At 48.7% G+C, this 15,902-nt stretch overlaps 1 protein-coding gene across 1 annotated transcript in view; it reads left to right on the top strand.

Moving 5' to 3' along the window:
- The first annotated feature begins 1,168 nt into the window (after window positions 1-1,168).
- ENTREP2 (endosomal transmembrane epsin interactor 2) overlaps window positions 1,169-15,902 on the top strand; it is a 74,865-nt gene continuing 60,131 nt past the window's right edge. Inside the window, exon 1 of the mRNA XM_087703976.1 lies at window positions 1,169-1,533. Coding sequence (XP_087560102.1) covers window positions 1,237-1,533 — 297 coding nt within the window. The 5' untranslated portion in view covers window positions 1,169-1,236. The remainder of the gene's footprint in view (window positions 1,534-15,902) is intronic.

Raw genomic sequence — 15,902 nt, 5'->3', positions numbered from 1 at the left:
AGTTCTGCAGTTCTGCAGTTCAGCGGTTCAAATCTCACCGGCTCAAGGTTGACTCAGCCTTCCATCCTTCCGAGGTGGGTGAAATGAGGACCCGGATTGTTGTTGGGGGCAATATGCTGACTCTGTAAACCGCTTAGAGAGGGCTGAAAGCCCTGTGAAGCGGTATATAAGTCTAACTGCTATTGCTAACTAAGACAATTAAAGGCCGGGAGACAAAAACATAGGAAGAACAGGATTTGATTTTGGCTAGTCTAGAGAAAAGGAGGACCAGGGGTGACATGATAGCAGCCTTCCAGTATTTGGGGGGGGGGGGTCTGCCAGAAAGAGGAGGGGGGTCAACTTATTTTCCAAAGCACCCGAGGGCAGGCCAAGAAACAATGGAAGGAAACTAATCAAGGAGAGCAGCAACCTGGAATTAAGGAGAAATTCCCAATAGTGAGGACAATTAACCAGTGGAACTGCTGGCCTCCAGATGTTGTGGCTGCTTCATTGCTGGAGGCTTTTAAGAAGAGATTGTCTCAAATTGTATAGGGTTGCCTGCCTGAGGATGGGGTTGGACTAGAAGACCTCCAAGGTCCCTTCCATCTCTTAATCGACTAACACACAAACACCACCAAACATGACAAATAAGGTGACTATTTTTCACTCCCAATGGTTGGCTGAAGGGTTAGAGTTGGGGTTGGGGGGGGGAGGTACCCAGAATGCTTTCCCCTATCCTGGGGTGCCCGAAAGTACCCGACCATTTAATTAAAACCTCCCTCCACCCTGGGAGCCAAACAAACCAGCAATGATAGTCTGCCCCTGCTTCGCCCATCATCAAACCTGTGTTGCCAACAGCTGGAAACTCCCTCCCCCTCCCACCAGGGCTCATCCAGGCCACCCCCTCCCCAAAACAAAGACCTCCAGCCGTTGCAGCTGGCAGGGACGCTCGGGCAAGGGGCGGGGGAGGACAGATCCTGCAGCGGGCGCCCCAAGGAGGCAAGAGGCACGCAGTTGCAACCGGGCGCCCGCGGGGCGCCTCCTGGAGAGGGGGAGGGGGGGCGGGGCGGGGCCGGAGGCGGAGCCAGCCGCCGAGCCCAGCTGCCCGCGGAGGTGCCAGCTGCGGCCGGCGAGGACGCGCCGCGATGGAGCCGGAGCCGGCGGGGAGGCGAGGCAGCGGCGGCGGCGGCGGGGCTGCGGCGGAGGAAGCGCCGCGGCTGCCCGGCCGGTGCAGCCCGGGGAGCTAGCCGGGGGAAGATGCCGCTGGGCGGGCGGCGCGATGCGGGCTCGGGGGCGGCGGGGGCGCTGGGGCTGCTGGCGGGCGGCGGCGGAGGAGGAGGAGGAGGCGGCGGCGCGCTCCCGCTCAGCCCCGCCGCCCTGTCCCGCCGCCTGGCCCGCCTGCGCGAGCTCCGCGCCCGCTCCCGGATCCTGCTGGCGCTGGGCGTCTCGCAGATGGCGCTGGGCTGCCTGATCGTGGCCGTCAGCTTCGCCGCCCTGGCGCTCACCACCTCCGCCCGCGTCCGGCACTCCTGCCCCTTCTGGGCCGGCTTCTCGGTGAGACGGGCGGGCGGGCGGGCGGGCGGGGGGTGGGGAGGGGAGGGGGCGAGGCGGAGGCTCCGCGGGAGCAGAGGGGCTACGCCGAGGGGAGGGGAGGGGAGGGGGAGACTCCAGGGACAGGCGCAGTCTATCCGAGTTCATCAATCGCCGGGCAGGGGCCGAGGAACCCTTCTCTCCTCTCCTCTCTCCTCTTCTCTTTTCCATTCCATCCATCCCCCTCTTCCCCTTTCGATTATTTCTATTTCTCTTCTCTTCAATTCCTATTATTTCTATTCTCTCCTCTCCTCTTCAATTCCCGTTATTCCTATTCTATTCTATTATTCTATTCTATTCTCCTGTCCTCTCTCCCCTTCTCTTTTCCACTCCATTCCATCCCTCTCCCTCTCCCTCTTCCCATTTCTATTTCTCTTCTCTTCAATTCCTATTAATTCTATTCTTTTCTCTCCTCTCCTCTTCAATTCCCGTTATTCCTATTCTATTCTATTATTCTATTCTATTATTCTATTCTATTCTATTATTCTATTCTATTCTATTATTCTATTCTATTCTTCTCTCCTCTCTCCTCTTCTCTTTTCCATTCCATCAATCCCCCTCTTCCCATTTCTATTATTTCTATTTCTCTTCTCTTCAATTCCTATTATTTCTATTCTTTTCTCTCCTCTCCTCTTCAATTCCCGTTATTCCTATTCTATTCTATTATTCTATTCTCCTCTCCTCTCTCATCTTCTCTTTTCCATTCCATCCCTCTCCCTCTTCCCATTTCTATTATTTCTATTTCTCTTCTCTTCAATTCCTATTATTTATCTTCTCTCCTCTCCTCTCCTCTTCAATTCCCGTTATTCCTATTTCTTTCTATTCTATTCTATTCTATTCTATTCTCTCCTCTTCAATTCCCGTCATTCCTAATTCTATTCGATTCGATTCTCCTCTCCTCTCTCCTCTTCTCTTTTCCATTCCATCCCTCTCCCTCTTCCCATTTCTATTATTTCTATTTCTCTTCTCTTCAATTCCTATTATTTCTCTTCTCTTCTCTCCTCTCCTCTTCAATTCCCGTTATTCCTATTTCTTTGTATTCTATTCTATTCTCCTCTCCTCTCCTGGCGCCCCTGCCAGCCTCCTTCCAGGGTCCCCCACCTTGAGAGTCCCCCCCCCTCAAAGTTGGCCTTGGGACCAATTTGAGAGATGCTTTTGGGAGGGGGGCAAGGGGGGAAACCTGTCAGGTAGCTCATGGGTAACAGAGGTTTTCACCTGGGATCCCAAGGGAGGCGGGTTTTGTGTTGTGTATCTGTGTGTGTGTGTGTGTGTGTGTGTGTGTGTGTGTGTGTGTGTGAGAGAGAGAGAGAGAGAGAGAGAGAGAGAGAGAGAGAGAGAGAGAGAGAGAGAGAGAGAGAGAGAGAATTGGCAACTGTCCAGCCCAGAGGATTGGGATGTTTGCGCATTATCTGAATGTTGTCTCGTGTTGGCAGCACATCTGGACAGCTGCACTTTTTCTCCAGGTGTGAGATGCTGCTTGTCAAAGAGCAGCCTGGGGCACCTCCAAGGGCATCTGGCTGCCTCTTTTAGGACTAGCAGCATTTTCGGTGGGGTTTAAAAATAAAATAAAATGCAGGACTCGCACCCAGCGTCCCACATCAGCCTGGCCACTCTGTGCTTTGGCTGCTGCTGCTCAGGCAGATCTCTGCTTTTTAAGACAAGGCGCTAGTCCTAAATGAGGTGACCCGACGCCATCGGATGAGTTGCTTCTGCTCTCTTCGGCCCCTTTTCTGGTTTTGTGGCAGTTTTGCATTTCGTTGGCATTTAACGCTGCCCTTTGCGGCCCCTCCCGCCCCCCCCCCCTTATAACCCCCCTGGGGATAAAATATATAGGTCTGTTGAGTGGTTCCAGGCGCCTGAAATGGTTCAGCATCAGGATTTAGGTGGTGGTTTGCAAGCGATGCCAAGAGTTTGCTTTCTGTGTTTATTTGGGGAGGGGGCGGGTGGTGGTTTTTCTGCCCCCTTCCCTTCTGCCCTTTGTCGGAATGGCCTGGCTGGTTGTGTTGAGTGTGTCATGAGCCTCAGCTGTTGGGCTGTGAACTGTTTTAAGGGATTCATTGTGCAAAGGCCATTGTTGGTGGAAGAAACCATGGTTTAGCTCAGTGGTTCCCAAACTTGGCAACTTTAAGACTTGTGGACTTCAACTCCCAGAATTCTCCAGCTGGCTGGAGAATTCTGGGAGTTGAAGTCCACAAGTCTTAAAGTTGCCAAGTTTGGGAACCACTGGTTTAGCTGATGGTGCCCTAAAAGTAATACGATACAGTACAATAGCAGAGTTGGAAGGGACCTTGGAGGTCTTCTAGTCCAACCCCCTGCCTAGGCAGGAAACCCTATACCGTTCCAGACAAATGGCTATCCAACATCTTCTCAAAGACTTCCAGTGTATGGGGCATTCACAACATAAACCTAACCAGTTGATCGGTTGATCCATTGTCCTTTGGGCAAAAACTGCACCTTATTTCACCGAACAACAGAGTTGAAAGGGGCCTTGGAGGTCTTCTAGTCCAACCCCATGCTCAGGCAGGAAACCCTAGACCATTTCAGACATATGGTTGTCTAGTTTCTCCTTAAAAGCCTCCTTTGATGGAGCACCCACAACTTCTAGTGGCAAGTCATTGATTGTTCTGTCAGGAAATTCCTCCCCAGTTCTAAGTTGCTTCTCTCCTTGATTAGTTTCCACCCATTGCTTCCTGTCCTGCCCTCAGGGGCTTTGGAGAATAGTTTGACTCCCTCTTCTTTGGGGCAGCCCCTCAAATATCCGAAGACTGCTATCATGTCTCCCCTAGTCCTTCTTTTCATCCCACTAGACGCCTGCCATTGGTTTACCATCATGGGACTAGACATATGCAACTTTTGCAATAGTTTTTCATATATTTTAGCCTCCAGTCCCCTAATCACCTCTGTGGCTTAAAATGTGTTTTACCGTGTGCTGAGTTCCTCGTGTTAGTATGAAAGTATTTTTTTATATATAAATATTTTTTATTTCCATTTTCATAACACACACTCACATGTATACTATACATAGCCCGTATCATATAATATTAAATAATAATTACATCAGTTCCTCTTGTCAACAAGAAAAATAAAAACCGATTATAGCTCTTCTGCTCTCCATACACCTCTTTCTTCTACCTCTCTCCAACTTCCTATCTTCCTTCCATCATCCTTTCCTACTCTACTTCCCCTCCCTTTCTCCTTCTCCTCTCTCTACAATCCACTCCTCCTTATCCTCCTCATCTTCCCCCCTTACCCTCTCTCCTATCCCTCTCTTCCCATCTTTCTTCTCCCTTCTGTTCCCCACTCCTCCTCTCATTGATGTATTTCTGCTACATGTCGATATGCTTAACATATCCTAGTTTTAAAGGAAAAAATAGTAATAATAATAATAGTAATGAAAATATAAGAAAGAACAGTATACATGTGGAGTCAAATTACATTAAAGTCTAACACGTCTCCTCGAACCTGATATATATCCCTCCCCCACCCACCCTTTTTCTCAGTATGAAAGTATTAAGGGCTTTCTTAACAGTGAATCTCAGGTCAGCGGCATTTCTGACACATTTCTGCACCCGTACTGTCTCCCAAATCCCCACTTTGGCTGTGACGTCTAAAAAAAGAGATGATTGATGGTCAATGCAGGCTCCCCAGCTTGGAGTCTGGCGCTGGACACGGGTGGGAGAACAAGAGAAGGAGGAACAGGTGTTGTGAGGTCAGACAGAGGATCTGGCAAGGTGGCCACAAGAGGAAGCTCCCTGGCAGTTTCATGGAAGGAGCAAATCTTGAAGGCCGCCTTGGAAGGCTTGTAGGAGGTGATTTTGGGCATGGCTTAGTTGGAGGTCCCTTCCTCTTTGCTCTGGATGGGGCCCTCAAAGCAGGAAGGTTCAAAAAAGTTGGTAGGATTTCTTTGTGGATGCAACTGTTTTTCTCCTCCCTGGATGGATCCTCCCCATCTCCATTGACAGTGGAGATCTTCTGGCACCAAGACTAGGTATCTCAAAGGGCTTCGAGACTCTCCTTAAATCCTTGTCAAGAGCGAGTTATCAAAGCAGCCCGCGATTTCCCTGCTGCTCCTTAAAATACCTCCAGAAGGGAAGGCGCCGATCGCCTTTTGAACGGAGGTCTTCCAGGCTTCTGATCTTCGGTGGAGGGATTTCCGTTTCATCAAGGTGTCCAGGCAAAGGTGCTTGAGGTTGAGGGACAGTAATTGGCCCTGTAGGGCTGCTGAGATCAAAAGATTGCGTTCGGATTCGGCCGATTGAATTGCTAAGGAGGGATAAAAGGACCCACAAACGGATAGGAGTTGTCCCCCTGGCTTTTGAAGTTGGGTGAAAAACCCAGCTACTTTTGTCTCCGTGATCTTCATGTCGCCTCCGTTGTTCAGAAGCTGTTCCGTGTTTAAGTTGGGCTCAGATGTTCTCTTAACAATTTAGGTTGAGGATCATATTTAGCAGGATTCGCTAAAGATGTAGGAAAACAGGAAACCTCTGGCCTTCCAGATGTTCCTATGCTACAATTCTCCGTCTCCCTCATCATTGACCAAAGGTGGGTGGGGCCTCGGGGAGCTCTGGCAAAGAACATCTGGATGGACACCCTATCTGCAGCCTCTTTTTCAATCTGACACTCAGCAGAGAACCTCTGGAGTAAAATTTGCTGGTTTCTTCTGGTTTTTTTTTAAATACAACTGAACGGATGACGGCTAAGTTCTTTCCCTTATGAGAAAGAAAGCCACCTACAGTTTAACCTTGTCCCAAGCTTCTCTGCGACGTGGGTAGGTCTTTCTCTAGAGCAGTGTTTCTCAACCTTGGCGACTTTAAGTCCTGTGGACTTCAACTCCCAGAATCCCCCAGCCACCTGTGGCTGGGGGATTCTGGGAGTTGAAGTCCACAGGACTTAAAGTCGCCAAGGTTGAGAAACACTGCTCTAGAGGGACGCTGTCCCATCTTGGACCATTTGTGATGGTTGAGGAGCTCATGGAAGTCAGAAGACCTGGCTACTTGGAGGTGAAGCGTTCCTTCTCCTCCAGATGTCTTCCCCCAGGCTTGGCCTTTGGAGGAGTAGAAGAACCACAAAGAAGATCTGAAAAGTTGCTTGTGGGCTCCGGTGGAGGGTGCACCAATTAAAGACCAAGAATGCACGTGTGGGTCTAAAATCAAAAAAAGGAGCAAATTCTGCAACGCGTTAAACTTATTTCATTTTTAGGACCAGCCTCTCCGCTTCCTCTCTTTTGTATTTTGAATTAAGCTGCTTGATTTCAAGCTTCCCCCCCCCTTTTTTTTGGCTGCCTTCATTTGTCCCACTTGGTTTGAACGGTTCTCCCTTCCTCCCCCCAGACCATCTTTTCTCTCTTGGCCCAAACTCTTGGGATGCAGAACATAAAACCAGCTTAAGCGGAGAGACAGGGAATTGCTTTGGAGCTGGCTCCGTTATTTATGTCTTGGCATAGGAATAAGCCGGACTTGTGTGTAGGTTGGGATGGTGGGAGGGAGGGGAAAAACGGGACTTCTTAAGCGTCTTGGCCTTCAATTTATGTTGCGGGGGGGGGGGGAATGGCTTTAAGGAGGCAGGTTGGCTGGCAAGATTAATGCCGTTGGTGAAGGATTGTTACGACTTCTGGAATTTTGGCCCAGCAGAGTCGAATCCAGTGCAGAAACTTCGACTTAAATAGAACCATGCATTAGAACAGTGTTTCTCAACCTTGGCAACTTGAAGACGTCCAGACTTCAACTCCCAGAATTCCCCAGCCAGCGAATGCTGGCTGGGGAATTCTGGGAGTTGAAGTCCGGACGTCTTCAAGTTGTCAAGGTTGAGAAACACTGCATTAGGAGAAAAAAATTCTATGCCACTGGGAATTGTTATCATGATTTAAGCAGGACCACTGCTTGGATTTTCAGAATCCAGATTCCTTTGCTCGATTTATCCGGTTTGTCCTCAGCTTGCGCAGAATTTTAACGGGGACGCAAACGGTAGAATTGTAGGGTGAATTCCTGATAGTCCCTCACTCACGTCTCTTCCACGTTTCTCCCCATTTCTTAATTTTTTTGGCAAAAGCGAAGCACCAGAAGGAATTGCTTCTCTTTCCCCGCCTCACAAGGGTGTCAATTGGAAATGCAGAGCTGCAGATTCCTGTGCGAAATGGGGTGGGGGGCTGTTTTGTCTGTCCTATTTTCAAAACGGATTCTCACGGGGAACTTCTGATCGGGGTAATTGCCCTCTAAGGAAAGAGAACCGGAGATTTTCAGCCCAGCTCTTTGCAAGAATACCAGCCTAAAAAAGGCAGCGTCAGCGTCTCCCAAGCTGGCCTCACCCCCTTCGCCTCTTCAAAGCTGATATTCGTGGTAAAATGTTCTGCCCATCTGGTCAGAGACCGATTGATCTCACTGGGTCTCCTTTATGTAAATCAGATGTCAGGTCTCGGGTCATTTAGCAATAGCAATAGCAGTTAGACTTATATACCGCTTCATAGGGCTTTCAGCCCTCTCTAAGCGGTTTACAGAGTCAGCATATATTGCCCCCAACAATCCGATAGATAGATAGATAGATGATAGATAGATAGATAGATAGATAGATAGATAGATAGATAGATAGATAGATAGATAGATAGATAGACAGACAGAGAGACAGAGACAGAGACAGAGACAGAGACAGATAGATAGATAGATAGATAGATAGATAGATAGATAGATAGATAGATAGATAGATAGAGAGACAGAGACAGAGACAGAGACAGAGACAGAGACAGAGACAGAGACAGAGACAGAGACAGAGACAGAGACAGACAGACAGACAGATAGATAGCAATAGCAGTTAGACTTATATACCGCTTCCTAGGGCTTTCAGCCCTCTCTAAGCGGTTTACAGAGTCAGCATATCGCCCCCAACAACAATCCGGGTCCTCATTTTACCCACCTCGGAAGGATGGAAGGCTGAGTCAACCCTGAGCCGGTGAGATTAGAACAGTCGAACTGCAGAACTGCAGTCAGCTGAAGTAGCCTGCAGTGCTGCATTTAACCACTGCGCCACCTTGGCTCCCAAGAGTCTTCATAGCATCATCCCAGCCATCGTTGGAGTGATAAAAGAAAACGAAACCCATCTGCATCATTGCTATTTGGGTAGGATGACCGTGGGATGACTTCAAAAGACATTATAAATCAGAACGGTAGAAATGACATGAATCACCTTTCTTTTGGGGGGCATAAATTGCAATGGTTTTTTTCCCCTTAGAAGCCAATTGTTTAAAAGGTCAAGGTTCCCCTCGCATATATGTGCTAATTGTTCCCGACTCTAGGGGGCGGTGCTCATCTCCATTTCAAAGCCAGAGAGCCAGCACTGTCCGAAGACGTCTCCGTGGTCATGTAGCCGGCATGACTCAGCACAGAAGGCGCATTGAACGCTGTTCCCTTCCCACCAAAGGTGGTTCCTATTTTTCTACTTGCATTTTTTACGTGCTAGGTTGGCAGAAGCTGGGACAAGTCACGGGAGCTCCCTCCGTTACACGGCGCTAGGGATTCGAACTGCCAAACTGCTGACCGTTCTGATCGATAATCTCAACGTCTCAGCCACCGAACCAGCTCAGAAATGCAGTGTGGCATTTGCAGAGAAGACGCGCCCTCTTGAGATATCGGCCTGGCACATACAGTGGGCCATGGTTTTAATTTCAGACGAATTCTCACAGTTCAAAGCGACACCATCATGGACAAAAACGACTCACACTTATGACTGCGGCAACGCTCCCCATAGCCACGCGATCAATATTTGGGTGCTTGGCAGCTGGCAGGGAATGACGCGCGGACTCAGCTTCCTAGAATCGTACGTGATTGCTATTTGCAACATTCCCAGCCGGACCTAATTATAGTGGAAAGCCGAGGACTATTCGTGGCCTCGAATTGTTTATTCGAATGGAATTGTTTGTCCCTTCCCCACCAGCTGATCTGTGCATCTCCCCACTGAGGATGTGACTTCCTTCAAAGCCCTGGCAGTTGCTGGAACTGCATGGATCATCTAGTTTAAGGAAGAGAAGGACCAGGGGTGACGTGATAGTTGTCCTCCAATATCTGAGGGGCTGCCCCAAAGAAGAGGGAGTCAAGCTATTCTCCAAAGCACCCGAGGGCAGGACAAGAAGCAACGAATGGAAAACTCATCAAGGAGAGATCCTTCCTTCTCTCCTCCCTTCCTTCTCTCCTCCCTTCCTTCTCTCCTCCCTTCCCTCCTCTCCTCTCCTCCCTTTCCTCCTCTCCTTCCTTCCTTCTCTCCTTGCTTCCTCCCTCCCTCCATTTCTTCTCTGCTTCCTTCCTTCCCATCTTCCTTCCTTCCTTCTCTCCTTCCTTCCTTCCTTCCTTCCTTCCCAACTTCCTTCCTTCCCACCTTCCTTCCTTCCAGTATCTCAGGGGCTGCCCCAAAGAAGAGGGAGTCAAGCTATTCTCCAAAGCACCCGAGGGCAGAACAAGAAGCAACGAATGGAAACTCATCAAGGAGAGAAGCAGCTTAGAACTAAGGAATAATTTTCTGACTGCGAGGACAATTAATCACTGCTTGCCTCCAGAAGTTGTGATTGCTCCGACACTGGAGGTTTTTAAGAAGATGTTGGATAACCCTTTGTCTGTAGTGGTTGTAGGGTTTCCTGCCTAAACACAGAAGGCCTCCAAGGTCCCTTCCAACTCTGTCATTCTGATCTCCCAACGCTTCCCTCTTTAATTTCCACTTTAGACTTTTCAAATGCCCTTCCCTCTTTCCAACCCGCAGAGCCTGTCTGCTGCCGGCAGTGTGTTTATAAGTCACAGGTATAATTTTCCTTCACAGTTTCTACCTCCCCCTTCAGAAATCTTGTGTGTGTGTGTGTGTTCCCCGTCGGCCGGCCGAGTCCTGATCTTTCTACACAAAAGCTCTGCGCAACAATGCAGCCAGAGGAGAAGGGGATGGGGGGCAAGGCAAGAAAAACTGGCATGCAGCTCACGTCACAGAAGCAGTTAAACCGTTGGCAGGCACCCCAGTCAGGAAGACAATAGAATGGTCTTAATTTTAAAACTTCTAAAGGAAAAGCAATAGCAGTAGACTTATATACCGCTTCATAGGGCTTCCAGCCCTCTCTAAGCGGTTTACAGAGAGTCAGCATATTGCCCCCAACAATCTGGGTCCTCATTTTACCCACCTCGGAAGGATGGAAGGCTGAGTCAACCCTGAGCCGGTGAGATTTGAACCGCTGACCTGCTGATCTAGCAGTAGCCTGCAGTGCTGCATTTAACCACTGCGCCACCTTGGCTAAAAGAGAAGAGAACCTGGATCAGGGGCCTCCATGAAAAGGTCTGGCTCTCTGGACCAGGCAGTCAGCGACTTTAAAGGGCATGGACTTCAACTCCCAGAATGCCCTAGCCAGCATGCTTTAAAGGGCCATGGACTTCCAACTCCCAGAATTCTTCAGGAATTGTAGCTCAATCGCATTTGCTAATTTGCTAGGACCAGACCGGCCTAGCTTTAACAAGCAAAAACATGATTTCCAGTGACTCGAGATTGATCTCAAAAGCCTCCATCCATGCTTTATTTTATTGGCTATTTTTGAGCGGTTTAATCATCAGCCCTTTTGGAGAAGGGAGGGTGTGCGTGTGCGTCAACCCTGACCTAAATGCGCATACAAACAGACCTCTGTGTTGTTTTAATTATGTGCTAACAAATCGTTGTCAACTCTTAGCAACCAGATAAGATGTATTTTCTCCGTTATGATCTGTCCCCAGCCTGGTCCTTCAAGTCTTCTCCCCTGGTTACTATAACTGAGTCTGTCTGCCTAACTGCTGATCATCCTCTTCTTCCCATTTCTTGATTGAGAAAGTTGTTACGGATTCTTGGAGATCACGTAGCTGGAACTTCTCCATGATGATCTACGCTCAGCCTCGTCCTTCAGGTCTTCGACAGTACACCTGTCACCCTTCTCTTTCCTTTCATCTTTCCATCATCGAAAGCCTTCTCCAGAGAGCTGGGTTTTCGCATCCTAAGTCCATAGCAGGATAACTTGAACTTGGCCACTTGTGTCTGTAGTGAGGACTCCACGTTGGTCTGCTTGATGACCCCCTTCCTCTCTTCTCTTGGTGTTGGTCTTGGATCGTCTCCAGAGTCTTCTCCAACTCCAGAGTTCCAAAGCCTCAACTGTCTTTCTCTATCCTGCTTCTCCAAAACCCAACCTTCTTCCGTTGAGGGTCATGGGGAACACCGTGGCTTCTGCTAGTCTAATCTTGGTAGGTAGAGCCACATCACCACCCCTTGGGCTGCCTTTTCCATAACCTTCACAGCTGCTCCCTCAAGCTGCCAGTCGTTCCGCAGAAGCAGCCCTCTGCATGAGATTATTTCAGTTCTATACTTGACCGACTGCAGGGCGAAAGATGCGGCTTCTCTTTAAAGCTCCTCTGAACTGTAGTCCCGGTGAGGGGAGGGCAGAATAATCATCCTGGGGGGAGGAAAACTCTGCAGAGGGGAGGCACAAAGGCTGATGAAAGCAGCAGGAAGTGTGGACATTCCCAACGGCCGGATCAGACTGAGCAAAGGAACAAGAGAGAGCCAAGGGGCAGGAGGAACCTGTCAAAGTCATCTCAATCATTATTTTCGGAGGGTGGGGGGGAGGCTGGAAAGACTCCAAGGTGAACAGCCCTACTAGGGCTTTGCAACACGGAAACCGATCCCACCCCCACCCCCCGTCTCACCAAAGAGGCCAGCCAGATTTTTGCAACCATCTAAAAACAGCCTTTCGGATCCAAAAGATAATTCTCCTCCTTGTGATCTCTATTCATCCAAGATGAATTTAGCAGTTAGCAATAGCAGTTAGACTTATAGACCGCTTCATAGGGCTTTCAGCCCTCTCTAAGCGGTTTACAGAGTCAGCAAATTGCCCCCACAGTCTGGGTCCTCATTTTACTCACCTTCCATCGGAAGGATGGAAGGCTGAGTCAACCTTGAGCCGGTGAGATTAGAACCGCTGAACTGCAGATAACAGTCAGCTGAAGTGGCTGCAGTACAGCACTTTAACCACTGCGCCACCTTGGCTTCCCAATTTGACGGGAATTCAAAACACTGCAGGCATTTTATGGGGAGTTCTCTCCAATTCTGGAGGGTGGCTAAGACGCTGAGCTTGTCGATCAGAAAGGTTGGCAGTTCGGCGGTTCGAATCCCTAGTGCTTCATAATGGAGTGAGCTCCCGTGACTTGTCCCAGCTTCTGCCAACCTAGCAGTTCGAAAGCACGTAAAAAAATGCAAGTAGGAAAATAGGAACCACCTTTGGTGGGAAGGGAACAGCGTTCCGTGTGCCTTCGGCATTGAGTCATGCTGGCCACATGACCACGGAGACGTCTTCGGACAGCGCTGGCTCTTCGGCTTTGAAACGGAGATGAGCAACGCCCCCTAGAGTCGGGAACGACTAGCACATGCGCGCGAGGGGAACCTTTACCTTTACCTTATATATGTAAGGGTGTCTTTTTTTTATTTAAATGGATGCTGGTTGTAAACGCAGCTCATTTTTCTTCCCCAAGTGTCGTTTTTTTCATCCCTTTTGTCTTCTCAAGGAAAAAATTTCCCCCCCTTCTAATGATTCTGAGAAGAAAAGGCTTCTCTTTCTATTGTTAGAGCGTTTTGACAGAGATTTATAATTAGCAAAGGCATTTCGGTATAATCTGACTATGCTTGACTAATCAGGTTGGGGGGCGGAGAGGGAGGTTCAGCCTAATTTGGAACGTTTAATAGAAGGGGGGGGTCCCTTGAGACCTCCTTAAAGATTTTTTTTCTTCAAAAAATAAAAATAAATCGGGACTATTGTTACCCTGTAAACAGAAGCCAGCTCGATTTGAAGGAGGCCATGGGTTCATTGTTCGGAGGAGCTGCAAAGAGGAAGGTGTTGAATATAAAAAGAAGGAAAATAAATCTTTCCCTTCCCCGCCATAGCAATAGCAATAGCAGTTAGACTTATATACCGCTTCATAGGGCTTTCAGCCCTCTCTAAACGGTTTACAGAGTCAGCATATCGCCCCCACAGTCTGGGTCCTCATTTCACCCACCTCGGAAGGATGGAAGGCTGAGTCAACCTTGAGCCGGTGAGATTAGAACCGCTGAACTGCAGATAACAGTCGGCTGAAGTGGCCTGCAGTACTGCACCCTAACCACTGCGCCACCTCAGATAGATAGATAGATAGATAGATAGATAGATAGATAGATAGATAGATAGATAGATAGATAGATAGATAGATAGATAGATAGATGATAGAGCAATAGCAATAGCAGTTAGACTTATATACCGCTTCATAGGGCTTTCAGCCCTCTCTAAGCGGTTTACAGAGTCAGTATATCGCCCTCACAGTCTGGGTCCTCATTTTACCCACCTCGGAAGGACGGAAGGCTGAGTCAACCCTGAGCCGGTGAGATTAGAACCGCTGAACTGCAGATAGCAGTCAGCTGAAGTAGCCTGCAGTGCTGCACCCTAACCACTGCGCCACCTCGGCTCCTATTTCTTAGACATATATACAGAATCAGCCTCTTGCCCCTTCCTTCCTTCCTTCCTTCCTTCCTTCCTTCCTTCCTTCCTTCCTTCCTTCCTTCCTTCCTTCCCACATAGTTAGCAATAGCAATAGCAGTTAGACTTATATGCCGCTTCACAGTGCTTCACAGCCCTCTCTAAGCAGTTTACAGAGTCAGCATATTGCCCCCAACAACAATCCGGGTCCTCATTTTACCCACCTCGGAAGGATGGAAGGCTGAATCAACCTTGAGCCGGTGAGATTTGAACAGCCGAACTGCTGAACTAGCAGTCAGCTGAAGTAGCCTGCAGTGCTGCATTTAACCACTGTGCCACCTTGGCCATCCTGTCAGAGGTGATGAAGCTTCTCAGATGAGAAGTCTTCAAAAGAAAAAAAAAACAAGAAAGTCCAGTTGTATCCTGAAAAAAACACCTTGGGGAGAACCGTGACTTGGAGGGCTGAGAATCTCTACAGACCTTTAGCTACACAATTTGGGATGAAGGCCCTTGGAATGGGGTGGGAGGAGGAATGGATCTCCAGAGGGAGAATTGCAGACTGCAGGAACCATTTGCACCACTCAAGAAGACCCCGAGGACATGGATAAAACCTCCAAGCCCTTCAAGGACCCTCTAAAAGGATGCAAATGACCAGCTGCCTGCAAGGAATTTAAATCCTTCCATTCCCCACCATCCAGTCAGAGCGGAAGAAGCTTCTTGGATGAGAAGCGAAACATTTTCAAAAGTAAAAACAAGATAATCCAATTGCCTCCTGAAAAAGCACCTTGGGGACATCCAGGACCTGGATGTGGCTGAGAACCTCTACAGAAATAAACAGAAGGAGAAAAAAAAATCGTAGGAAAAGCACGGAAAGAAATGGTTTTCATCCCAATCTGAAGCTTGTGACGTTGTCCCTTATTCTGGGAAGGACCAAGGCTTTTAACCGCAACGTTGGATCCGGCGTGCCATGAAGCACGGTTGGGTTCTTCCGGTTCAAATCAAATTTGGGCTGAAAATCCTCGCAAGGCCCAAAATGTTTTGATCCCAAAACGTTTAACTGGGGAAATGAGATTGACGATCCTGTTACGCAGGGACGTCCAGCTGGCAAACAGTCTGCCAGGATGGAAGGGCAATCAATTTGTGCATTGATTGACTGCCGAGGCCAACGTTTCAAGGCAGAAATTAAAAGAAGAATAACCGAATAACTTGAGGTCTTCTAGTCCATCCTCTCCTGCTTAGGCAGGAGGTCCTATAACATGCCAGTCAAAGGGCTGTCCAATCTCTCTTTAAACCAGTGTTTCTCAACCTTGTCAACTTGAAGATGTCTGGACTTCAACTCCCAGAATTCTGGGAGTTGAAGTCCAGACATCTTCAAGTTGCTAAGGTTGAGAAACACTGCTTTATATGTTATATTCTGACTTAGGAAGGTAGAAGGAAGGAGAGGGGGTGGAGAGAAAGAGAGAAAGAAAGAAGGAAGGAGAGAGAAAGAACGAAGGAAGGAAGAAGGAAGGAGGTGGTGGAGAGAAAGAGAGAGAGAAGGAAGGAGAGAGAAAGAAAGGAAGGAGAGAGAAGGAAGGAAGAAGGAAGGAGAGGAGGTGGAGAGAAAGAGAAGGAAGGAAGGCTAGAGAAAGAAAGAAAGAAAGAAAGAAGGAAGGAGAGAGAAAGAACGAAGGAAGGAAGGAGGGATGGGGAGGAGAGAAAGAGAAAAAGAAAGGAGGAAGGAGAGAGAAGGGGAAAAAAGAACTAGAAGAAAGGAGAATTTGTCTCAAGTGCTGTCGAAATGCCAAACATCCATTTCCTTTGATTATGGCCCGTCTGCTCCTCGCTGGCTTGTCAAGGAGGTCTGCAGGGT

This window comes from Thamnophis sirtalis, unplaced genomic scaffold (genome assembly GCF_051295495.1).
Source record: "Thamnophis sirtalis isolate CommonGarterSnake01/CBP01778 unplaced genomic scaffold, rThaSir2_p1.2 scaffold_2, whole genome shotgun sequence".
Lineage (NCBI taxonomy): Eukaryota > Metazoa > Chordata > Lepidosauria > Squamata > Natricidae > Thamnophis > Thamnophis sirtalis.
This window is presented reverse-complemented; position numbering and strand designations above follow the sequence as displayed.